The sequence below is a fragment of the Lucilia sericata genome, unplaced genomic scaffold (assembly GCF_015586225.1).
Source record: "Lucilia sericata isolate MDLA Ls3-8-SP2 unplaced genomic scaffold, ASM1558622v1 Contig000058F_arrow, whole genome shotgun sequence".
In the NCBI taxonomy this organism is placed as follows: domain Eukaryota; kingdom Metazoa; phylum Arthropoda; class Insecta; order Diptera; family Calliphoridae; genus Lucilia; species Lucilia sericata.
The window spans coordinates 665,600-691,268 of record NW_023994094.1 but is presented as its reverse complement, the minus strand read 5'-3'; the positions used below and the strand labels follow the sequence as shown (position 1 = coordinate 691,268).

General features: G+C 30.8%; 1 protein-coding gene across 1 annotated transcript in view; it reads right to left on the bottom strand.

Annotated features, from left to right (window-relative positions):
* LOC119616111 (protein Optix) overlaps positions 1–24,613 on the bottom strand; it is a 30,582-nt gene extending 5,969 nt beyond the window's left edge. Inside the window, exons 1-3 of the mRNA XM_037972316.1 lie at positions 23,079–24,613; positions 18,026–18,144; positions 15,826–16,075 (exon numbers count right to left, since the gene is read on the bottom strand). Coding sequence (XP_037828244.1) covers positions 15,826–16,075; positions 18,026–18,144; positions 23,079–23,371 — 662 coding nt within the window. The 5' untranslated portion in view covers positions 23,372–24,613. The remainder of the gene's footprint in view (positions 1–15,825; positions 16,076–18,025; positions 18,145–23,078) is intronic.
* Between the last annotated feature and the right edge of the window lie 1,056 nt (positions 24,614–25,669).

The following is a 25,669-nucleotide window of genomic DNA, read 5'->3' as shown; positions in this document are numbered from 1 at the left end:
AAAACCCCAGGTCCTTTTTCGCCGTGTTCAGAGTCATCCATGTAGCAACCGATTTCTATGGATGCTTGTTCTAAGGTTCCGTTCAGTCTCCCGTGCTGTTCTATCTGGAAACATTGTCTCAGATTTCCTGAATTATGAATCGGCCCGTTTTCTCCCCCGTTTAGAGCCAACAGTGTTGCAATGAATTTCTACGGGTATTTGCTCTATGCTTGTTCTAGGCCATGATCAGTGGCTCAGAGTTACCGACAACTTATGGGTCTGATATGCGATCGATCATGTTCTATGTTAGTATGACGTGTCAATTCTCTTAAAGTAAAGCGCTGTTCCAGTGTAAGTCCCAACTCATATCTTATATATGGTTCAATGGGGAGATGTAGTGCTCACTAGTTCAATGAGGTCCTCCAGATTATAGAAGCTCAAGTTGGAAGTTAAACTAATAACACTTTTATAAAGACCCGATTTTACTCTAACTTTAAGCAATAGGAGGGGGATGTAGTACTCTCTAGTCCTATGAGGTCCCCCAGATTATAGAAACATAAACTAAAAGTTAAACTACATATTACACTTTTACAAAGCTTTTACAAGCTTTTCTTTAAAGCTTACCTTAAGTCAACAATTATAGTTCAAATGAATTATTAGGGTTTAACTTTTTTGTAACTTTGTAAATTATGGGTTCAAGACCTGGTCAAGTTTAGTCAAATATGAATAAAAAGAACCTTTTCCGTTTTAAATTCCTTTATATTTTACCCTGTATTTTAAGTCAATGACTTTTTTTTGGTTATTTTTTTGTTAACATACTTGTCCCTTGTGCTTAAAGCACGCTTGAATGAAAAACTTTTAATATTTTCCACACAATTGATTTAACATTATTTTTGTGCGGCTAAAGTATTTTTTTCGTATTAATTTTTTGTCAATATAATTTTTTTTTAAACTTTAAAAGACCAACAGAGTCCAGCAGAGCTTTTGTTAAAGAAAAGGGTTCGTAAAAACATTTTTTTTTGCTTAATTTTTTTTGTTTGTTTAAATATGTATGTTTTTGTAATACGATCCAGTGGCACCTACCTTAAGTGACACGTAATTATACGACCATATAATAATAATAATAATATTCATCATACACACAGTCAAACATCACTTGGTTGGTTGTATATATGAAGCGTTATGATTCCTTATAGAACTTAAACATATATTGGTTTTCTTATATTTATATGACATCTTGCCATTGAAATTCAATGCTTTAGAAAAAAAATTCTTAATCGGCTCATGTCAGCCATATTATACGGAAAAGAAGAAATATATTCATTTCACAAAAGGTACACACATTCAAGCGCTTCAAGAGTATTATTCCATTCCATTCCATACCCTTTCTATATAGTTTGGTTATTATTATGGGTTTGTTTTTGATAGTTTCGTGTTGCTTCTGCTGCTGCTGCTGCAACTTCTGAGATTAATTGAAATATGTTTTTTTAAGTAAAATATCTCGTCCGTGTGGTAATATGATCAGTCTTTTTGTTAGTTGTTGGTTGTTTTTGTTTTCCAATAAAAATAAGTTGTTTTTTTAGATTTATTTTTTTTTCATTATATTTAAATAATGTTTTTTTTATTAAACTTTTTTGTTTTGCAAATTGGAATCAATTAATTTTGTCTTAATTTGTTTTGTTTTAATAAAAAAAGTAATTATTCTGCTTGATTGTTTTTGTATGGAAAGTAATTGCTGTTTGTTTTAAGGCAAATATAAGTATTTAAAGGTAATAATGATCTGTTTTATTTATGAGGTTTTTTAAAATGAAAATGTTTAAATAATTTTTTGAAATTTTCGTCAAAATAATTTTTTTGAAAATTTTGATTAAAAAAGAAAGTTTGAGGAAATTTGGTTTAAATCACAATTTTAAGGGAAATTTTATTTAAATAACAAATTTTGTGGAAATTCCTTAAAAACAAATTAAACCAAAAAAAAAAAATTGGGAAATTTTTGAAAAAATTTCTTTTAAATATAAAAATTTGGGGAAATTTCTTTTAAATAACAAATTTTGGGGAAATTTCGTTTAAATTTGAAAAATTTCTTTTAAATAACAAAATTTTGGAAATTTTAAGAAAATTATTTTTAAAGAAAAAAATTTTAATGAATTTCGTTTAACCCCCTCATTTTATAAAACGAAACTTTCCTTAACGTAAAAAATTTGTATAAAGAATACTGGGCAATTTTGAAAATTTGAATTTTTTCATACAACTTTTTTTGAACGTTTGTCGTTTCGTTTTATAAAATGAGACCCTAAATAACATTTTTTAAAAATTTCTTTTAAATATCAAAATTTGGGAAATTTCTTTTCAATAACAAATTTTGTCCAAATCAAATTTTGTTTAAATTTTAACAATTTCTTGTAAATATCAAAATTTTGTAAATTTTGGGAAATTTCTTTTTTAAACAAATTTTGAAAAATTTAGTTTAAATAAAACATTTTTGGGATTTTTTTTAAAACATCAAATTTGGGGGAAATTTCATTTAAATAAACTAATTTTAGGGAAATTTTGTTTAATTAAAATTTTCTTTAAATAAAAAATTCTATGGAAATCTTCTTTAAATTAAAATTTATTTAAGAAAAAATGGGGAAATTTCTTTTTATAATAAATTTTGTTTAAAAATCGTTTAAATAAACAGTTTTGGGGAATTTTTTTTACATAACAAATTGCGGGGAAATTTCGTTTAAAAATACTTATTTCGGTGAAATTTGGTTTAAATAACAATTTTTAGTAAAATTTCCTAAAAAAAAAAATTTGGGAATTTTCGTTTTAAAAAGCAAATTTAAGGGAAAATTTTGTTTAAATAACAATCTTAAAGGAAAATTTTTTTAAAAACAGATTTTTGAAGAAATTTTTTGAGATTTCCAGGAAATTGGGAAAATTTCTTTTAAATAAAACATTTTGAAAAGTTTTGTTCAGAAATTAATTTTATGAAAATTTCATTTAAGAAATTTTGTGGAAAACTATGGGAAAATTTCGTATCAAAAGCAAAATTTGGTAAAATTGGGTTTAAAAAACAATTTTTGAAATATATTTTTAGGAAAATTTTATTTCAGTAAGATTTTGGAAAATTTGTTTAATAAATGGATTCTTGTGAAAATAATTTTATATAATTTTATGAAAATTTTTCCATAATTATTAATTAAATTTTTTGCATTTTTTTAATAACAAATTTTTGGGGAAATTTTTTTTTCAAATGAAAAGTTTTAGGGAATTTTTCTTAAATATAAAATATTGGAGAAATTTCTTTTGTTAACATTTCTTTAATTACAAATATTAGAAACTTTTATTGAAATTTTAGAAAATATCCTTTTTGGGAAAATTTGGGGAAATTATTTTCAAAAGCAAATTTGTAGGAAAAATTTTGTTAAAATAGTAACTTTAAGAGGGGAAAAATAAAAAATTTTATAAAAATTTTCTTTAAAATACATATCTTCGGAAATTTTCTTTAAAATGAACTAACTTTTGAACCACAGTAGCAGGTTTTGTATAAGATATTATATGTTTTTTTTTAAGATATTCTCAAGGACGGCCTTGTTATCTATAATAAAACCAAGTTTTTTTTAAAAAATGGTTTATTAGTTTAGAAATTCTAAGCTTTAACAGGAAAACATAACTTTTGCTGTATAACTAGGCGTATGATTAATATTAAATATTGTTTATCTTAAAAAAACTTATCTTTATATTTAAATTAACTAATAATTTAAATAAAAAATCATAAACAATGCTTGACTAAAGACTTAAAATCTTCATGGAAATCTGTTCCAAATATTAATTCCTAATTTTAGTCCCTTTAGCTCTAATATGTTATTTTATATAACTTCTCAAAACTATAACATTTTCCCAAAATATTATGATTTTAATCATTTATGATAAATTTGTTTTTCAAATCATGTTATTTCACAATAAATTTGTCGACAAACAAAAGAAAAAACAAAGTTTTTCCAGTGACTGATTAGGTGTCTCGTCTACGACAGCTTTAGCTGCTGCTGCTACTACTGCTGTTATTTACTTCTAATGATATTTCTACTGGATTTTGGAAAACCATTTAAGGCGGCACCTTTGCTTGATTACATTTAACCAAACACGACAATGATACAGTAGCGGCAATTCACACGCATCCGTCATTCATTCCACTCACTCAGTCACTCACTTATATGGTACTACAACGTCCCACATTCAAAATAAAATATTGAAAAGACAACAACAGCAACAACCGATTGTTAAGTTGCGTGATTTTTTTGGATAATAAAATGAATAAAAATAATTGTGTTGCCAACACGAGCCATAAGTAGCAATTTAATAAGATTGAACAGAATTTATAAAAAAATCAACTAAAAACACTTTTTATAAAAAAAAAATTGGACAAAAAACTACAGACTTGTTTGTATAAATAAATGGCTGGCAAAAAAAAAAACCAAATAAATTAATGAATGAACACATAGACCAACTGGACAGCCAACACATTAATAGTTCTATAGCAGAGTATTAAATATTAGGGTGGCTCCTAAAACTTGCAAAGTATCTTTTAATAAAAATACATCAAGAGTTTTTTAAGCTTTAGTCGGGAGTTTTTTTGAGTTTCAATTTTAGTTTAAAACTTAGTTTGCTATATTTTCCTTTTATAACAACTTGAGAACCCCCCTATTGCTTTATGTCTAAGGAATGAGCACAAACAACTTCTCTGTTTTTCTGCCATAAATCACTTTAACAAAATTTTATTAACAAATTTTAAATGAGTTTCATTTTATATCAAACAAAATTTCACAATTTTTTTTCAAACTAAATCTTAAAATAAGGTGAATGATCCAACAAAATTTTAAGCAAAAAAAAAAAAACAGAAAATAAAAAATCTCATCAAATTGTCAATATTTTATGTAAACTTAAGCGAAGAATTATTCAAGTACTATTTGTCAAAATGTTTATTTTACACAAAAATCGGTCGTTTTTAAAACGGATGTTTTTGAAATCAATTACAAATTTTTGTTGTTGCTGTTGATTTTGAAGTACCCATCATCATAAATACGTTATATTATTTTGTTGTTAACAACAACTACTGTTAAATTGACTGGGTTTTTTTTCTTTTGGGTACATGGGTACTTGAAATTTTGTATTTTATAAAAAAATCAATCTCAAATAAATGCTATAATGTGAAAAATAACCAGTATTTATTGATCAGCTTTTTGGTGAAGGGAAAAAGTAATTTTCAAAGTTAGATTTCTTGTAAAGAAATAGTTTTATAAATATTCCTCATAATCAGGGATTTATTACAATTTAAAGAGATATTGCTTTTTGATTCTGATGATGAAAGGATTAACGTTTCCAAATACGGAATTTGGAGATCAAGAACATAAGGAATAGTGTCCTTAATCTGGAGGCAACCATCCGACACTATTACCCCACATACGAGCTTTGACTGAGGAACCCAGGACGGAGTGGTGTAGGGGTACTGTGCGAATATATCACTAGGACCCTTACAGATTACACTATCACGTCCCTACTAGTCAGACAATGCAGGAATGATCTGCCTGGGTCAGCTGTCTAACATTACCCTGAATTGGGACCTTGCGCATAGGAACTATTATGAAAATGAACAGGCAGATGAGCTAGCCAGAACGAGATCTGCTCTGGATATCTCCAACGGCGTTTCAGTTACAACTCTGTCAGGTTTTATCCCATATTCATCAAAAGGCTGACAATAGATGGAATAGTTTGGGCACATGTTGAGGGACCAAATTATTGTGGCCTTCTTTCGATGAGAAACGCACGAGATAACTTATAACTGCTCTAGCCGGCACAGGTAAAGGGACCAAATTATTGTGGCCTTTGAGGTTAATAGCAGTAATAACTGAATACTGGGTGCTAGACAGACATGCAAGTCGTCTGGAGTTCCCCTTCAATGAATACTGTCGCAGTTGCAAAGGCTGCAAAAAGGAAGAGATGGTCTTCTCTGCAAACGCCCTGCTCTCGCCGCTAGGCACATGTAAAGCGACCAAGTTACTGTGGCCTTCTTTTAATGGTAAAAACACAAGACAACATATAACCCCAAATAGACGGGATATATCGAGGTTGATAGTAGTAATAACTGGATACTGGGAGCTAGGCAGACATGCCAGTTGTCTGGGATTCGCCTTTAATAAATAGAGTCGCAGTTGCGGGAAAAGGAAGGGACGATCATCTTCATTTTTGCGAAAACAGTGCTCTAGCCGTTAAGAGAAACAGTTTCCTTAGCAATTTCTTCATACCAAACTTCAGTAAGAAATCTAAATCAAAACTCCAGAGATTTCTTACGACTACAGGTTGGATCTAATACTATACAGTACTACATCTGACGAGTGGTTCTGTCAAAACGGAGTCCCTGCGACACTACTGGACTGTACCACGATAACCAACCAACCAGACAATTTCATAGATAAATGGGCTACCGTCACTTCCTCATCTTCGATCAGACAATCTTCTGTAGGATTGTTATTGTATAGAAGACCGATGCATCTGGCATGTTTTCCATGGCTGATACGAGATAGCTTAAGTTTGATCTGTAAAGACCTATATATAGATAGGCTGATCTTGTATCAGACATTCTACACCACAGAGACCTATTGATCATGCAAGTTTTTTTATATGACTAACAATCCTAGAGTCTCTCATAACATCTTTCAAAGTATGATCTTTAAATCCGAGAGACTAAAACCAGAGAATTGATCTATCAAAAGTAATATTTCTCTAGTTATTCTAAAAAACCCTTGACTCTACAGTAATATGTTAATATCTTGCCATCTCACTTCGGCCTGCATATTCAAGTTTTGAGGTGGAATATACACCAAACTGAGATTTGATAGTAAGAATTCTGATATTTATATTTGATATTCTTAAAGCCAATTCGTTGCCCTTTGAATCACTGATATTTCAGCTTCGTCATTGAGTCTTAAAGAGATTTTAATTCAAAATTATGCAATAAAAATGGCGCCACCAATGTCATTCACTGTCATAGATCCAACAATATATATCAGCTTAGTCAAGACTATAGGCCAGACTATAGTCAAGACTATAAGCCAGACTATAGTCAAGACTATAGGCCAGACTATAGTCAAGACTATAGGCCAGACTACAGTCAAGACTATAGGCCAGACTATACTCAAGACTATAGGTCAGACTCTAGGCCAGACTATAGTCAATACTATAGGCCAGACTATAGTCAATACTATAGGCCAGACTATAGTCAAGACTATAGTCAAGACTATAGGCCAGACTATAGGCCAGATTATAGTAAAGACTATAGGCCAGACTATAGTCAAGACTTAGGCCAGGCTATAGTTAAAACTAGAAAACAGACTATAGTTAAAACTATAAACCAGACTATAGTCAAGACTAAAGATGAGACTATAGACCATTCTTTGCATAATTAAAGAAAACTAACTCAAATGTGTTTTAATCTATAATAATCCTTCTAGTAGTTTAGATCTGATTCCCTTACATTATAAAATGTGTTGTTTGTTTTGAACAATATAGGCTGTATAACTTGACAACGGAGTTTTAGAATCCCTTAAGCGTACTGCGTTAAATAGTTGTTGTCGTACGAATTGACTTTTTCCCCTAACCAATGAATTTCTATGTTAACACCAGTTTCACATACATATAATACCTTTTATACCTTTTGGGGGCACTTATCATATAATTTTGTTGATTTTCTCAACTACCGTTTGATTGTTAAGTTAAAATTAAAAAAAAACACATGTAACCATACATATAAATTTAAAGTGAGGGTCATATAAGTAAAAAATACATCAAATATACAGATTCGTTTATAAGTATAAACGGATATGAAATGTTAAAAGTTAAGAAAGCAAACAAATAATATAATAGACAACAAGTGTAAAATAAAAACCTTAAAACTCCTTAGGGAATTGTAAAGCTTTTCTTTAAATCAATAAATAAAATTAACAATTCCTTCCCCTAACAAAACTAAACTTAAATTGTTAAAACAATATATTGTAAACTTCATATCTTCCAAATATTCAAATTGTATCTTTACTTCCCGCTTTTCAAAACACTTAACAAATCAAGCGCAAAAAATTAAGTAAATAAATATTTTGTGTTTCTCTAACACAAACACTTTCATATGTCAGTTTTAACTTTTAAAAGGCAAATCATCCCTTAAACTAAAAAAAAACCCGCTTGTTAGTTGTAAATTGTCACCTTTGTTTTTTGTCAGTTGGTTGGTTTTGTTTGTTTGTTCCAACATCATTTCAATTTGTTCGTTTAAGTGATTATTTCTTTATATTTTTTTTTAAATTCTATTGAATTTGAATACGACAAGTTTTATGTTATTTGGGGTCTTTATCAAATTTGTTTGATTTGATTATTTTTGTTGTAAAACAAATTTGTTGCCCTTTTTTCCTCTTCGTTGTGTTGCCTTTATATTTTCTGTAGTATTTGTGATATAGAATTTTTGTTATATCAATAGCTGCTGTTAATGTTGTTGATATTTTTATAGTTCATTAGGATTTTTTGTGTTATTTAGTTTAAGAGGCAGAGAGTACTTAGCTGCTGGAAGTAGGGGTTGTCTTACTTTTTTTAAGGCTTTTAAGTAAATATTTACAGTTTTTATTTAAATTTTCCTTTAGTGCTATTAGACAGTTCTTTTAAGTGTCGATACTTATATAATACTAACGGGATAAATGGCAAATAAATAGGAGTGTTTGAAGTTTGAGTAATTGGTATATGAATGTGATATCGATACATAAATCCAAGCGGAAACATTCAGTAACATTCGTTAAGGTATAAGCTTACCAAATTTCATATAGTGTATCCTATAGTCTAGTCTATAGTCTAGTCTATAGTCTAGTCTATAGTCTAGTCTATAGTCTAGTCTATAGTCTAGTCTATAGTCTAGTCTATAGTCTAGTCTATAGTCTAGTCTATAGTCTAGTCTATAGTCTAGTCTATAGTCTAGTCTATAGTCTAGTCTATAGTCTAGTCTATAGTCTAGTCTATAGTCTAGTCTATAGTCTAGTCTATAGTCTAGTCTATAGTCTAGTCTGTAGTCTAGTCTATAGTCTAGTCTATAGTCTAGTCTATAGTCTACTCTATAGTCTAGTCTATAGTCTGGTCTATAGTCTAGTCTATAGTCTAGTCTATAGTCTAGTCTATTGTCTAGTCTATAGTCTAGTCTATAGTTTAGTCTATAGTCTAGTCTATAGTCTAGTCTATAGTCTAGTCTATAGTCTAGTTTATAGTCTAGTCTATGGTCTAGTCTTTAGTCTAGTCTATAGTCTAGTCTATAGTCTAGTCTATAGTCTAGTCTATAGTCTAGTCTATAGTCTAGTCTATAGTCTAGTCTATAGTCTAGTCTATAGTCTAGTCTATAGTCTAGTCTATAGTCTAGTCTATAGTCTAGTCTATAGTCTAGTCTATAGTCTAGTCTATAGTCTAGTCTATAGTCTAGTCTATAGTCTAGTCTATAGTCTAGTCTATAGTCTAGTCTATAGTCTAGTCTAGTCTAGTCTATAGTCTAGTCTATAGTCTAGTCTATAGTCTAGTCTATAGTCTAGTCTATAGTCTAGTCTAGTCTAGTCTATAGTCTAGTCTATAGTCTAGTCTATAGTCTAGTCTATAGTCTAGTCTATAGTCTAGTCTATAGTCTAGTCTATAGTCTAGTCTATAGTCTAGTCTATAGTCTAGTCTATAGTCTGGTCTATAGTCTAGTCTATAGTCTAGTCTATAGTCTGGTCTATAGTCTAGTCTAGTCTATAGTCTAGTCTATAGTCTAGTCTATTGTCTAGTCTATAGTCTAGTCTATAGTTTAGTCTATAGTCTAGTCTATAGTTTAGTCTATAGTCTAGTCTATAGTCTAGTCTATAGTCTAGTCTATAGTCTAGTTTATAGTCTAGTCTATGGTCTAGTCTTTAGTCTAGTCTATAGTCTAGTCTATAGTCTAGTCTATAGTCTAGTCTATAGTCTAGTCTATAGTCTAGTCTATAGTCTAGTCTATAGTCTAGTCTATAGTCTAGTCTATAGTCTAGTCTATAGTCTAGTCTATAGTCTAGTCTATAGTCTAGTCTATAGTCTAGTCTATAGTCTAGTCTATAGTCTAGTCTATAGTCTAGTCTATAGTCTAGTCTATAGTCTAGTCTAGTCTATAGTCTAGTCTATAGTCTAGTCTATAGTCTAGTCTATAGTCTAGTCTATAGTCTAGTCTATAGTCTAGTCTATAGTCTAGTCTATAGTCTAGTCTATAGTCTAGTCTATAGTCTAGTCTATAGTCTAGTCTATAGTCTAGTCTATAGTCTAGTCTATAGTCTAGTCTATAGTCTAGTCTATAGTCTAGTCTATAGTCTGGTCTATAGTCTAATCTACAGTCTATCCTGTGGTCTAGTTTTAAATAACAGGAGCCAAAAGCATTTGATTGATGTATAAATGTCACATCAAAAACTAATAAAATGGTGATTGAGTATGTTCAGTGAATTGCTTACAGTAGCGATGACAATTTGGACATTTTCTACAGATTTCGAACAAAACTCTATTTTTTCAACCACCTTTGATACAAATCAAAGGATTAACTTGAATGAAATTTGAGCAGGAAATTATTTGCACAATACTAGTATTGATATAAGATACTGATCCATAGATCAACAAAATAGAACTGACGTCTAAAGACAAACAAATAAAAAAGCCATAGATTGATGAAAATATACTCATATTATCGATGAACAAAATAAAAACCCTTTTTCCTAGGCAACTAACAACCAAAAATTCATGAGAAAATATTGCAGCTGGCTGAAAGAAAAAAGTTTTGTTTAAATATAAGAGAGACCAATAGCCACAACAGTAGGTAGTAGCCCAATGGTTAACAATTATTTTTTAAGTGTAAAAAGAAGAACTACAACAAATATGTATATTTTAAAAATGTCTGTATTCTAAAAACATGCATGAACATACTCAAATATCAGTTTGACTTGAATATGATTTTCATTATAAATAAAACAAAAAAATGGAAATCAAAATTTCCTAAAGATGGGAAAGAGATTGTCCTTAGTTTGAACTGAAAAAAAGAACTCATACAATGACTAGACAAATATTATATGAAAGAAACCAAACACAGGTTGTTAAATGTTTGATTTTTACTTACAATTTGTATATACATATAGTAGTAAATGTAAAGACCATTAATCCAAGACTTAATGCTCAAGTAATTTTGAGGCCTAAAGCCTGAGTGAAAAAAGAGCCTTTTAAATCAATGTTAAATAAGAAAAAAAATATGAAGAAATTGACGAGTGCGTCTAACTGCCGCCACCGCCATTAAATTATAATCACAATTATTACTGGACTAATGATGATGAGCCACAACAAGTAATATTGATAAGTGTGTATTCAGAAAAAACACAAAATCCCGATGAAACTTTGATAAAAAACTTTACAAAGCCTACAAATACTTAAGAGAGTTTTAGATTTTTTATTTAAAAGCCAAGAAAAGTAAGCGCTTCTGTTTCTTTTTTTTTTTTCTTGCTTTCTTGTTTTATCCCCTCATTTTGAAATTAATGTTGGAATCAATGAGTTATTGTGTCGATGTCTTCACAAAGCAAAAAAACCTAGAGTATACAAACTGAAGATGAGTTTTGAGGAAAAACTTAACTCAATAAACACCAACTCATCTCGAGTTGTTTCATTTTAGATACCAGAGTCATACAATACATCAAAGTGAACTGCTTGAAATATGCGAAGTTTCTCTTGGGCTTTTTACAGTTTGTTAAGCTTTTGCAGGAGTCATTTGGTGTTGTTTTTTTTTATTTGGTCTGCTGATGCCACTATTTAAAGATCATGATATGTTTTCTTGCTGCTTAATAATTGCGCAATATCAGGTCGTTGTGAATTGCACAGTGGGTTTGGTAAAGTTATTAGAAGTGTACATATCTAGGGGTAGATCCCAAGCTAGAAAATTGCCATATTACTTTCCTAAGTTCTGTCATAAAGAATTCACTGAACATACCTACTTGCCATTTTGACAGTTTTGATAATTCTATTTAATGCGCGCTTTAAAAAGTTTGACTTCTTTAAGTCGTATTCTCGTTGTGAAGTGAAGAAATGTGGCGCTTAGGATCACATGTAATTGGTTGATCTTTCAAATTGATAATGGTGAAGTGGTTAACTGTCTAAGTTGCCCGAGAAATACGCAAATTTTTAGAACTTTTTGAACTATTGACTATTTATAACTAGAAAGAACAGTCATTCCAAGTTGTATTCTAGCAAATGTGATGCTTAGGATTACTAGTAATTTATTGATCTGTCAAATTGATCATGGTGATGTGTTGACTATCACAGTTGTCTGAGAAGTATTCAAACTCTTACAACTCTTAAAGCTGTTTAAAATTGATTACGAAAACAGCAAATATTGCAATCACACCGCTGAATATTGGGGGTTCTGTTAATTGGAGAATCATTTTTACTGTGTGGGTGTCTTTCGTGAAACAAAATTTTAGACTGTATGATCGAACAAGCGGTTTCTGCAGTACAAAGAGGTTTTCATTTAATGATTTCTATATAATTTCAAATTGATTCCAATATATGCGACTCCTCCGGACACCACAGTAGCAGGGTAGATGAACTTTCGTACTCTAGTAACTACTTCCAATAGTTAGCGTGAAACATAGTCCCATCAAGGTCCACGATTTGATGAAAGTTATGAAGTCTTTGTGCCTTTGTTTTAAAACCAACCTTTTATTAGGACTTTCCCCAGTTTATATGACAAAATCCCAACAACTGAATCAATTTTATTTCGGTTGATGAGTGAACTTCTGGTCGTCCAAATTTGATTCCTAAAGATTACAAACTGAAGACTATTTCCGAGAGAATGGCCTCCAAAACAAACCATTCAGCAGGACTTTCACCAGTTTATAAGACAAAATCCAAAGAATTGAACCAACTTTATTTCGAGTGATTATAGAAACAATTGAACCAATTTTATTTCGTGTGATGATTGAACTTCTGGTCGTTCAAATTCTATTCCTTAAGATTACAAATTGAAGACTATTTTCGGGAGAATGGTCTCCTAAACAAACCATTCAGCGGGACTTTCACCAGTTTATAAGACAAAATACCAAGAATTGAATCAATTTTATCTCGATGATGATGATACAACAATTAAATCAATTTTATATCGGGTGACGATTGAACTTCTCGAATTTTGTCGAAATTTGATTCCTTAACTGAAAATTATTTTCGAGAGAATGGCCTCTAAGCGAACCTTTCAGTATGTCTCAGCCCCAGTTTATAAGACAAAATCCTAAGAATTAAATCAACTTTATTTCGAGGGATATTAGAACCACTGGTCGTCTAAATTTGATTCCTTAAGATTACAAACTGAAGACTATTTTCAAGATAATGACTTCCAATATTAGGCACCCAAATTTGAAATCTTTAAAGCAAGTATTTATCTAACTGGTGAACAATGTTTTTACGGACTTAGTGCATACAGCGATGGACAGTTTCCTTGGTTATCCTGGATGGAATGACCAATGTCTTTTAGGTTCACTTCCATTTACACTTTTGACTTAATAGACAGCATTCTCTCTTCTTTAAAAAGTCAAGCAAAATCAAGCCTGATCTGACTGGATCTGTGGTTAAATTCCATTTTTGTTCACTTTGTTGGAAAACAAACCATGAAGCTTTTAGCGCGATTCATCATTAGATCATAAAACAATTCAAAAGAATTTTCCTAATTTAACTTCGTTTAGTGCTTAACCATCTGCCAGAAGATCAGATTTGAATCCTTTAGGTTACAAACTGAAGATTATTTTCGATAGCATGTCCTACACGATTCAACAACCAAATTTGGAATGTTTAAAGCACGCCCTTATCGAGGAAGTTGCCCATTTTCTTACGGATTTGATTCTTAAGGCAATGGACAATTTTCGCGCCAGATTTTTTCTATTTTTTTCCTCTTCTTCTCTTTCTAAAAGTTCATATCATGCAACGGCATGCAAGTAAACACGGATCATTACTTCTATGGAAACTTTTGGGAATTGGGGTCAAATTTTATCTTTCTAAAAGTACTTTCATGTGTTATTACGACTAATTTCGAGAGGCTTGTCCTGCGCTAATCAACACTTAAGAAATTTGAAATCGGAAAAGTGGACCTTTATACAGTTATTGAGGAATTTTCTTATGGTTTACATGCGTAATGCAATAGATGGTTATCGAGTCAGATTTTGGGCATTACGGAACTTCAAGTTATTCCTCTTCGATAAATCAAGTAAAATCATGCAACGACATTTAAGTGAAAGCATTTTAAAGACATTTTATTAAGCTTTGGTGAAAACATATTTATTAAGAAAAATTCTTAAAAAAAAATCTTGATGATTTGGTTGAAAACCCACAGTAACTTTACGTCACGGTTGCTGCCACTTGCTAACATTTTGGCAAAGAAGAGTTGCAGAGAAACTTTACTTGCTACTAATATTTTCTGCCTTGTCATTTACACACTTAATGGATCTTCACTAAAACTAAATTTTTTTCTTTGTTTTCTGGCAAAATTGTTGTATTTTAACTGCATACAATGCTACTTTTAACATGGGAAAGTTTATATGAAAACCCAAAAACAAAATAAACAAAAAAAGAGAAAAATAAATTTTCATAAAAAATGTTAAAGCTACCAGAACAAAAAAACTAAACTCTTTTAAAGATCTCTAACAAACAAGAAAGTTCCAGGAATATATTTATATATAAAAAAAACTATATATAAAAAACATGTTACAGCATTCCTAGCGGTCATTTTATTCATGTGGCTAAAATACTAGAAGACCACAATTGTAATTGTAAACTCTTGTAGTAAAATTTCTACAACCTAAGGCCAGGTAAGGTCTAAAAATGAAGAGGAAGTAAACAGAAATAGAGGTCTTGTTAAAACTTTAATAAAGTGTGCGTATATACGTCATCATTACTAACAAAAACAATAAAAACAGCGTATAAAGTCATAGTCAGTCGTTGTAGTAGTAGTAGTTAGTCAGTTATTGCTATCAAATGGCGGCTTCGGTATAAGATCAATGAAATGGAAAGACTTAAAAGACATCATACCACATCACAACAGCAGCGCAACACAGCGGCATAATGTTTGCATTTCAAACAGGCCAAATGAATGGATCAGCCAACAAATGTATGAACGAATGTTCTTACCAACTATACTATACTACAACCACAATTGTTTGTTAGCAGTTGCTATTAAAATCATCTATACAATACATTCACATACAAAAAAACTACCAGAGAGAGAGAAATGCAAATGTTTTAAATCGTTTTGACTTGATTTAGAGGTTGTAATGACTTGGCTAAAGGTATCAGTTTTCACGTTATAAGTTAATGATATCCGGTTACAGCAACAACTACAATCTAAACCATAACAAGTTAAGCAGTAAATATGTCTCTAAGATTTACACAAAAAAAACTGAATTGTTAAATTAATATGAAAAAAATATTGTAACAATTGAAACCGTCAGTTGTTTGTACGTTAGACACAGGCACTGTGTGTGTTTAATAAACCAAGTATCAAAAGCTAAAACCACACACAATTCCAAACAAACTATAATGTGGTTTATTTACTATATTTTTTTTTCTTATAATTATCAGCATTATTACTTATTTATTGCGAGTATTACTATTTTTTAATAACTTTTTTTTTACACATTTTACAACATTACAAAGTTTTTGCTCTGTTCATTATTACAAACTCACAAAAAAAAACACTTGTCCACCTTGTGTTTTTATTGTGGCTGTGAGTTAATACATATTATCTGTTACTAGTTATAAACTTACCTATTTTTCGCCGCCGCTGCTCGATCTCTTTGTCTTCGATTTTTAAACCAATTACCCACTTGTGTTGGATTTAAACCCGTCGCTTTGGCTAATTCTCGTTTTTTCGTTGGATTCGGATAGGGATCTTGTAGGTACCATTCACGCAATAAACTTCTTGTACGTTCTTTAAAACAGTGCGTTTTCTGTTCACCATCCCAGATGGTGGGCGGCAGGGGAAATTTTTTACGTACACGATATTTATCGACGGGACCTGAAAAAATGTTAAAAGAAATTCAAGTTTTAGGAAAAAATTTTGTAAAGCAATTTAGAGAAATTATTGAAATTATGACCCATAAATCTGATTTTTACGAACAATTTTGAAATATTTTTGATCTTTGCCCTAAAAGAGGGTTTCAAATATATTGTTTGCCAATTATAGTTATCAGAAGTCAACTTATAAGATAACATGAGCACAAATGTGGAAAGAATGAAGTGCTTTATATGACACCCATATTTGGAATCCCTAAAATAAGTCCTTATGCGGGCTATCGATAAGTTTTGTCGGATTTTTGCTCATCTTCGTTATTTATGGACGGATTTTGCTGATTTTAACTAAGAAAATTATCGAAAGCATGTCTGATAGAATTATTAAAGATTAGGATCCCAAAGTTATCTGGGGTTTACAGAAAATTGATTTCAGCAGACATACAGACGGAGAGACACACGGACATGACTTAATCGACTTACGATTTATGCTTACGATATATACTTTATAGGGTCGCAAAATTATATTGTGGAAATTATAAACAGAATGACAAACTTATGATTCAAGATTTTGTAGGTTCCCTTTCTTTTGCACTCAGCTTTGCGCTAGCTTTTAACGCCAAATCGGAACATCTTCCCCAATTATATTTCTTGTCATAAATTACCCTCTCTTAGTCCAGATTTGAATTCTCTAGTGTACAAACTCAAGAATATTTTTAAAGACATGATATGCAGTATTAGAAACCCAAATTTGAAAGCCCTAAAGCCAGACCTTATCTGGATTTTTCACAATTTTCTTATGGACTTGGTGCATATTGCAAAATGCAATTGTAGTGTCAGTTTTTGATTGTTGTGAAAGGAAATATGATTCAAGTTTTTTAGGAAATTCTCTTTCATTACCCCTCTGGACTTAATACAAAACTAAACAAATTGAAAAACCTCAATCTTTATGGAAATATTTGAGATCTGGTCACAGATTTCTTTTTCCTAAAAGTTCTTTGAAGACTTGGATTAAATGTTCTAGTCGTTAAATACAATTTGTCTATAGAAGTTGTTGGTGTATTGAGGAAGCGCTGATTTCGGTTTTGGTTTGAACAAAATCCTCTTATGGACCTATATCTTTAGATAAGAAACTGCAAACTTCGAATGCTTAGATAAGTTTTCAAAAGGTGGAGTCCAGTAATAGTTAAGGAGTTTTAATGGTCTCTACTAGTTTAAAGTATGAGTTTCAATGGTCAGACCGTTCCCCGGTGTTGGGAACAGTCTGATTATTTTACGATATGTACCACTCATAGCGTAACCTTACATTGCAGACAATATATAACTTGGAACAGTTATACGAAGTAATACATCACAACAGTGCGTGTGAGATGCAGAACTATCAAAAACTAAACAACAGTAATCGCCCTAGTTGCCTTTAAGAGGTAATAAAGACACGCGAGTTGTTCCAGAACTTAGACCTGAATTACGAATCGAATTTTTTACTTTAAAGCTTAAATAGCTGTCTAGATCTTGAATGGTTCGAACTGAACTTGGACGTCTAAATGAACAGTCCTCTGTATTTTTTAACTATTAAACTGAGCGGAAGTGTTTTAAACATTTTCCCATTTCAGCCAGTTAAAACGTAACCTTACTTTGGAGTAAAACGGTTAATACAGACTAATGCAAACTTGGAACAGTTATGCGAAGTATAAGTGAGACTCAACTTCGAACTGAATTGCGAGTTGAATTTTGTTTTTTTTTAAAGCTTAAACTGCTGTCAAGTTATTTAACGCTGCGAGCAGGACATCTAGATGTTGAACAGTCTACCATTCCACTTGTAATCTTTAACAATTTAACTGTGAAACTGAATCTCTTATAAAATCTATGAAAAGTATAAATATATGTTATAAAATCTATGAAAATAAGTTAGTTTTAAATTGTTTAAAGTTATGTATTCTATACTATTAATACTTACCCAACGAACGTCCCCTTAATTTTTCAGCCTCTATATAGTGGGCCTCCAGCCACATAGCCTGTAATTTGCCATACGAAGCTTTTGTAAATTTATGATTTTCAATTATTGCATAAAGTTCCCTGTAACAAAAGTAACAATAACAATATTAAAAAAAAAACTTTTATCGAAAAAAATTATATAGAAAACACTCCCCCCATAATTGTCAACCCTGGTGTTAATACAAATTACACCTTAAATAATAACTTCTCTACGGGGGTTTATACTACAAAATTTATAGATTTTTTATTATATTATTTTCCTTAATACACAAGAACTTTGTCTGGCTGTCAAGTTTAGTATTTAACTGTCAATGACAGTTTTTAGGGAAATATATAATAAATATAAATTATTATTTATTAAAAATTTTATGTGAAAAAGTTATTGAGTAAGAATTATTGTATTATTGCATATAATGAAAATAATACGAAATAACCCAGCAAATATTTGGTATTAAGAAAAGCCAAAAAAAATTGGAATAGAAATTTGGTTTTAAATCTTATAGCGTGAGATTTTTTCATTAACAATATAAAGGAAGGATATCAAGGTTAATAAACTGAAACCACTTTTAAGATAACATTTTTTTGTCCATATTTGAGAAGCCATAATAGCGCAAAGACATCGCCATTTATAAATTTTCTTATGTCATCTGAAAGACCAATCTGTCGACTTTAAAATAAACGTTTAATTTCTGTTATATCTTATTCCTACTTCTTGATAACCTCAAATATTAGCTAAAACAAGGGTTTTTCAAATTTTAGGTCTATATATTTGAAAAGGTTGTTATAATGGAAGAATTCTAATGAAAGTTTCGGAGCGCAGCTAAATTCTTTAGAAAAGTATATTTTGATTTTTGGGACATCCAAAGTCGGTTGGTCTTATTTTTCTTATTTTCAAATTTTCATTATTTTCAATTTATGATCGCGAACGAGTAAAATAATGATAATAGAACATTATATATGTATTATATCAACTAAAAGATCAATCTGTCGACTTTGAAATAAAAGTTAAATCTTTGTTATATCTTCTTACTTCTTTGAGAAATGTTAATCTCAAATATTAGCTAAAACAAGGGTTTTTCAAACTTAAGACTCTATATCTAAAAAGGTTGTTATAATGGAAGAATTCTGATGAAAGTTTCGGAGCGCAGCTAAATTCTTTAGAAAAGTAGACTTGGGTTTCTGTATCATCCGAAGTCGGTTGGTCTTATGTTATTCAGTTTCGTTCTTATTTACAGATTTTCATTATTTTCAATTTATGATCGCGAACGAGTAAAATAATGATAATATAACATTATATATGTATTATATCAACTGAAAGATTTATCTGTCGACTTTGAAATAAAAGTTAAATCCTTGTTATATCATCTTACTTCTTCGAGAAATTTTAATCTTAAATATTAGCTAAAACAATAGGTTTTCAAACTTTAGGACTCGATATCTGAAAAAGTTGATGTGATAGATCTTTAGAAAAGTTTAGCATCCGAGGTCGGATGGTCTTATTATCATAAGTTTCGTTCTTATTTACAGATTTTCATTATTTTCAATTTATGATCGTATCGGTTTGAAACTTATGGACACGATATCAGAGAAACTTGATTTGATGGGAGAATTTTGATGAAAACGCAGCTTAATTCTTCAGGAAAGTATACTTTGGTTTCCATATAATCAGAAGTTGGTTGGACTTATTTTGATCAGATTCGTTAATATTTACAGATTTTCATTATTTTCAATTTATTTTCGTATCGGTGTAAGAGTAAAATAATGAAAATAGAAAATTTTCCATATCGAAAGTTTTTTTATTAGACGAAAGCTCACTCTTTATCGAACGTCCCAAATTAGTTTCTGATTTTCTTAGCAAATTGCTTATTGGGTTGCATATTTTAAAATATTTAAATAAGTAATACCTTATTAAAAAACAACATGCTAAATTTAAATAGAAGTGTTTTTTTATTAATAATATGGGTAATCTAATACCCTACAAATTTTGGCATATTTCTACACAATTTTTTGATTCATTTAATTTTGGGATTAAATTTTTTTTAAGAAATTCCTTAGCAATGTAATATGATCACTTTAAATTTGCAAAAAAAAAAGTAAAGGAAAAAATCAACGGAAGCCTTTCCGTCATCATCACTAATAAATTTAAGAATCTTTGTTAAGCTTTTTTCATACTCCACTCGGTTGCCTGGTTAATCGATCTTCTCTTACTAGTCTGCCTTCCCTTGATTTTGTATTTTTTTTTCAACAACAATTTAATGAATTGTGAATTATTATAATGGATAATAATGCTTTAACAATGGACTTAATAAATGTATGCAAAATGTTAATTGGTAAATTAATCACATTGTTTATTAATTTAGTAAATTATTTCTTACTTTAGCTTTAACTCCATTAAAACTTTTAACCTTATCCTCTTTAGTAGTGATCATTTTTATTTTAAGTTTAGTTCTCTCTATTGTATTCTCATTATGCAAATTCCACTTAATGATTTAAGATCATTTCTGGGTTTTCTTTTCCTTTCCAGTTGTATTCATTTATTGGTATTTAAAGATCATATTACCTTAAGTTAAATAGTAAAGTAAATTTTAAAGTGATTATATTTTAATTGACAAGAATGGGAAATGTAATACTGGTTGTTTGTTTGGAGGAGGGGAATTTTAGCACGTTTTGGGGAAAACAACTGCCCTATTCAGTAAATTGTATATCATTCATATATGAGAGGTATAGAAGTAAAGTAAGCAATCTCCAAGTTTTAGATTTTCGACTTTTAACAATTTTGAAATGTTGATTTTCGATTTCTTCCGACTTTGTTCGTTTGACTTCTATCTCAATGTTAATGTTAGAAATATAACTGTGTCCGTCCGTAACAAGAAAATCGTTTTTTCCAAAAAAATTCGACTTGTATCTACAAAGTCAATTATTCGAACGTTTTCTTGCAAGAAAGTCAACTTTGTTAGGACAAAATAGTCGACTTTGACTCTTCAATTTGTTTAGACAAATAGATGATTGATCGGTTTCAAAACCCTACTTAGAACAAGCCGCTGCACTGTCTCATGAATTGGCCGCTAAAGAATCTAATCATATTTGTTGAAAGTGCCGGAAAGTTCTGGGATCATAGGAATCACAAGACTACGTGAATTGAGGAGAAAAAATTTAAGGGTTTACATTTGGAAACTTTATAATTTCTGGAACGATACGACTTTTTCTTTGATTCATTTTGTATCGCTAAACTAGTTCCATAATAGATTCTTTCGAGTTGGGAAGCTTTAGTTTCACAGCTATACATAGAGGGGAGAGATGTCGATGAACAACTTTTAGGTGTTTCTAGAACATATTCTGATTCTACGTATATATAATTAAAAAATTCTCGTATATATAATTAAAATACTGGTGACAAATTTTGATTAATTCATTATTATATCAAGAAATTATTATTTAGGTAGAAGAAACTTTGATGCTTTGAAAGTAATTCGTTAAAATCCGTTGCCTTGATATCGAAATCGAAGGTTTCATTCTCAGAAATAAATTTTTTCGAAATCTGAATCTTAAAACACTTGACTGATTTCTGATTTACGTTGGTATCTCCATAATTACACAGGCTAACAAAATTTGAAGAAAGTGGAAACCCAGAGACCAAGTTTACAAAGTATAAAACCGAATTTGACTTCTAAATTTTTCAATCAAATCAATTTATCGATATATCGCGTCGTAAAGTTTGAAAACTCCCAATTTTGGCCATATTCGAGCCATTATAATAGGGCGAAGACAGATTTATAAAGTTTTTTATATTAACTGAAAGTTTCGATTTAGGTTAAGATATCTCTAAGAGTGAAAAAGTTATAAAAGATGTTAAACCTTTATTTTAAAGTCAACTGATTGGACTTTCAGATGATGTAACAGATTTTACAAATAAAGGTATCTTTGCGAAGTTATAACGGCTCGAATATGATCACTATATCTCAAAAACCTAAGCTAAAGATGATATTCCGAATTCAGATCCGGTTTTTTGAGAAATGTATATTCTTTGGCCTCTGGGTTGAACATTTTAAAGACATCGGAAAGGTATTTCTAAAGTAGAGAGAGATGTTTGTTAACATCAGATCCGAAGAAATAGATATATTTCCATTACCGGGCCGTTGTGCGCTCCTTTACAAGAGCCTTTGGGAATTGAAATCATGACATTCGAACTGTTAAACTAGAACACTACCAACTAACCTACCGAAGACACCCAATATCTTTGTAAATTTCAAACTTTATCCCGTATCTATCTCAAGAATTAATAAGTTAATAGGCCCGGAGGCACCCGAAATCTTTATTAACTTCAAACTTTATCCCGTATCTATATCAAGAATTAAGAAATTAATGGTTTTATACCGGTAAATATATTGTCAGATTAACGGTATTAACTTCCGTCGGATCTTCAAAATAAAATTTTTACAGTTTTATAATTTGAATTCTAGAGTTAAGTCGTTTAAATGGCACCAGCGCACTTCTTTTTTAATTAAATATTTTGGCAAACGCCTTATTCAAGATGTTACGATCCTAATACAATTGAAAATAAAGTTATGCCTTCAGTTGTCGTAAGATATTACCGGCGGTTTGTTATCGGCCCTTTTAATATGAAATGAATATGAAATGTCTAAGTTTGTGTGGATTTAGTGCTGAAATGTGGAAGCAATTTAAATTTTAAAGGGATCCTTGCGGGTTAACAGAACAAAAATCATCGAATTTTATCTAGAACCGAATAACCACTTTCATGATCGAGTATAATATATAGTTTTTAGATGATATTTCGTTATCGTTAGATGGAAAGCTAATATATTTTATTTACTTCTGGAAATATGTATTTTCGATACGAAAGCTTATTCGACCCTGATGTAAAGTTTTAAGAATCTAATATCATTCCTTAACGTAAACTAAACCAACTAATTAACGCTTATTTTTGTATTTATCCGAAAGAGCAATACCATTTTTAATCTCAAAACACTTTCCCCGAATTTTTCCTTTCCAATTACCTGAAGTTTCCAACATGATAGGCGACAACGGCACGGGCCCTGAGCACAGCTTCACAATTTAATATTTCATGCATATTCGGCAAGGCCACTGGTAAACTCCAGAGAAATCTGGCTAAACGTTCAATATCACCAGAATCCTCCAATGTTTTGCATACAATCTCCACTTGAGCAGCGGAAAAGGCAAGCGTCGGTACAGCCAATATCGGGCTGGGTGCTATGATTTGATGTGCAGGTGCGGGTGAAAAGGTTTCTGTTGGAGGTTGTTGCTTGCCCTCCGTCGGTCCAACGGCCATTTTATTCGTTGAATCCACTGTGAACTAATTCGCATACTATACACGGAACACAGTTAATTGTGAGTGGCGTTTTTTTCGAAAACACGTTTCAAACTTAACAAAACACTACGAGGAGATTTTTTTTGTAAATTATTTTTAAATGAATTCTTTTTTTGTAAAATTTAAAAGCCCTACTTTTAAGAAAAAGGGGCTTTAGCTAAAGTTTAGTTGTTATCTTTTTTATTTTTAAGAATTTAGCGAATTGTTTGGGGTAAACATTTTATTTGTTAAAAATTTATAAATTTATATATTTTTTTTTTGGCCACAATTTAAGAGGTTTTATACACTTAGCTGGTTTTAACTGAACTAGCTAATGAGTTAAATACAGTAGCTGTTTAGTAGCATTATTTTTATAAATGTATGTTTGAATGTTTGAGGTTGTGTGTAGGTATAGGTATTTTTCACTGCTATCCAAATCACAGTCCATTAGTTATTAAATTTATACTCCAAAAGTGGTAATCACAAGATTCCTCATTTGGTTGCGGCTACTGCTACTGCTGCTGCTGCTGGTTTAACTAGCAATCAGTCATTTACTTTATATGTATATGATCAAGACGCGCCGTGATTTCTGTGCATTAGACGGGATATAATGACAAACTAGCTCCAAGTGGCTGAATACCAATGAGCAATACTACGAATTTGTTACTGATACTACTACGAAATGTATACACGAGTATGGGTAGGTATGGCAAGTCAGTCAGTAGTCAACCATTCCAGCCAGTCAACTAACCAACCAAACAAGTTAGGGAGTACATTTTTTGTATAGTTTTTGTTGTTATAAATCCACTTTTTTCTTTGTTTGGCGTAGCCAATTTCTACTCTTCTTCTTTTTTAAGGAATTTCTTATTGCACAAAACTCTTTTTCTTGATCAGCTTTTTATGGTTTAACACACACTTCCTCTTTTTAACACGAACGGGGATAAACGTTAGACTTATAGAAACTTATAAAAAAACCGTTAATATATATTTCACAAAACTATGGTTAGGTTAACCAAAATAAATATCAAATATCCAAAAAAAAAACCGTAAAGAAATCCGTAAACGAAACGATTACGACGGAACGTTTAAAAATCTAAATCTCAGACGACAACACAAGAAGAAAAGAAAAACACGTTTACACTGTTTAGATACGTTAAATAACAATGACGAGAAAAATTGTAGTATCATTGATGCGATGCGTTCAAATTTAAAATTAACTCATCACCGTTCCAATAGCAGATACAATCTGAGTGTATTTTGAAATGGATGCAAACGAAACCCAGTGTGTGTGCTCTCGATATACAACAAACAATAGAAAACAACACAAAAGAAGGCGTCAACATAAAACTCACTTCACTCTACTCATTTTCGATCTTACATCCATCCATCCATTCATACATTCATTTAGTTTAGCCAAGCATAGAAATATAGTCTTCTCTGTCTAACACGACGCCATTTGTAATTTATACATACCCTTCCAACAAAGTCTCGTTAACAAGCAGTATTATGTTCTCTACAATAAAAACAACAAGCAAGCAAGCAATCTTTCCTTATTTAACACACACTCTTCACCACCTCCACTGTTTTAACAACAGTATAATAAAACTATTTCTTGCTCTTTCTCTCCTTTTGCTTTAGTGTTATTTTTTTTCAACAACAACAACAATGACATATCATAACTGTATGTATGTACGTCTGTAAGTATGTTTCAGCTATTAAATATGATGATATGACTAACGACGACTGACGTTTTAAATACACATAAAGTTCGTCGTTTTGTGTATGATTTTGTTTGTAATTTCTTTTTCCTTTTTTTCAGTTTGAACTGTTAGAGCTTGTTTGACAGTCGTTTAGTCAGTGGCAACCAACAGTGCGACAGCTGAATTGTGTTTGCTTGTTGTATTTATTATATCCTTTTGTCGTTGTTGCTTTTGTTGTTGTTGTATTATTATTGCCACATTATGTTCAGCTGGGCGAGATCTATTTACTTTTCGTTTTGATAATTCATTAATGGATTACGAATACAACAGTTAAACAATATTAAACAGTGGGACTAGAGTATGATGTTTTTCAAAAGGGCTTTTAAGGATTATATTTGAGTTCGCGAACCCCCTGGGATATTGCTACGGATACCCATTTTTTGAACCATTCTATAAAATAAATAATAATAAAATTATACTTTTCTAAACAAAAAAATTATATTTAAACAACAGGGTCCTTAGTCTGCATTACATAGGACCATGTTGGGCACCATGTGCTCCCATAATTTTAGCAAGGGAG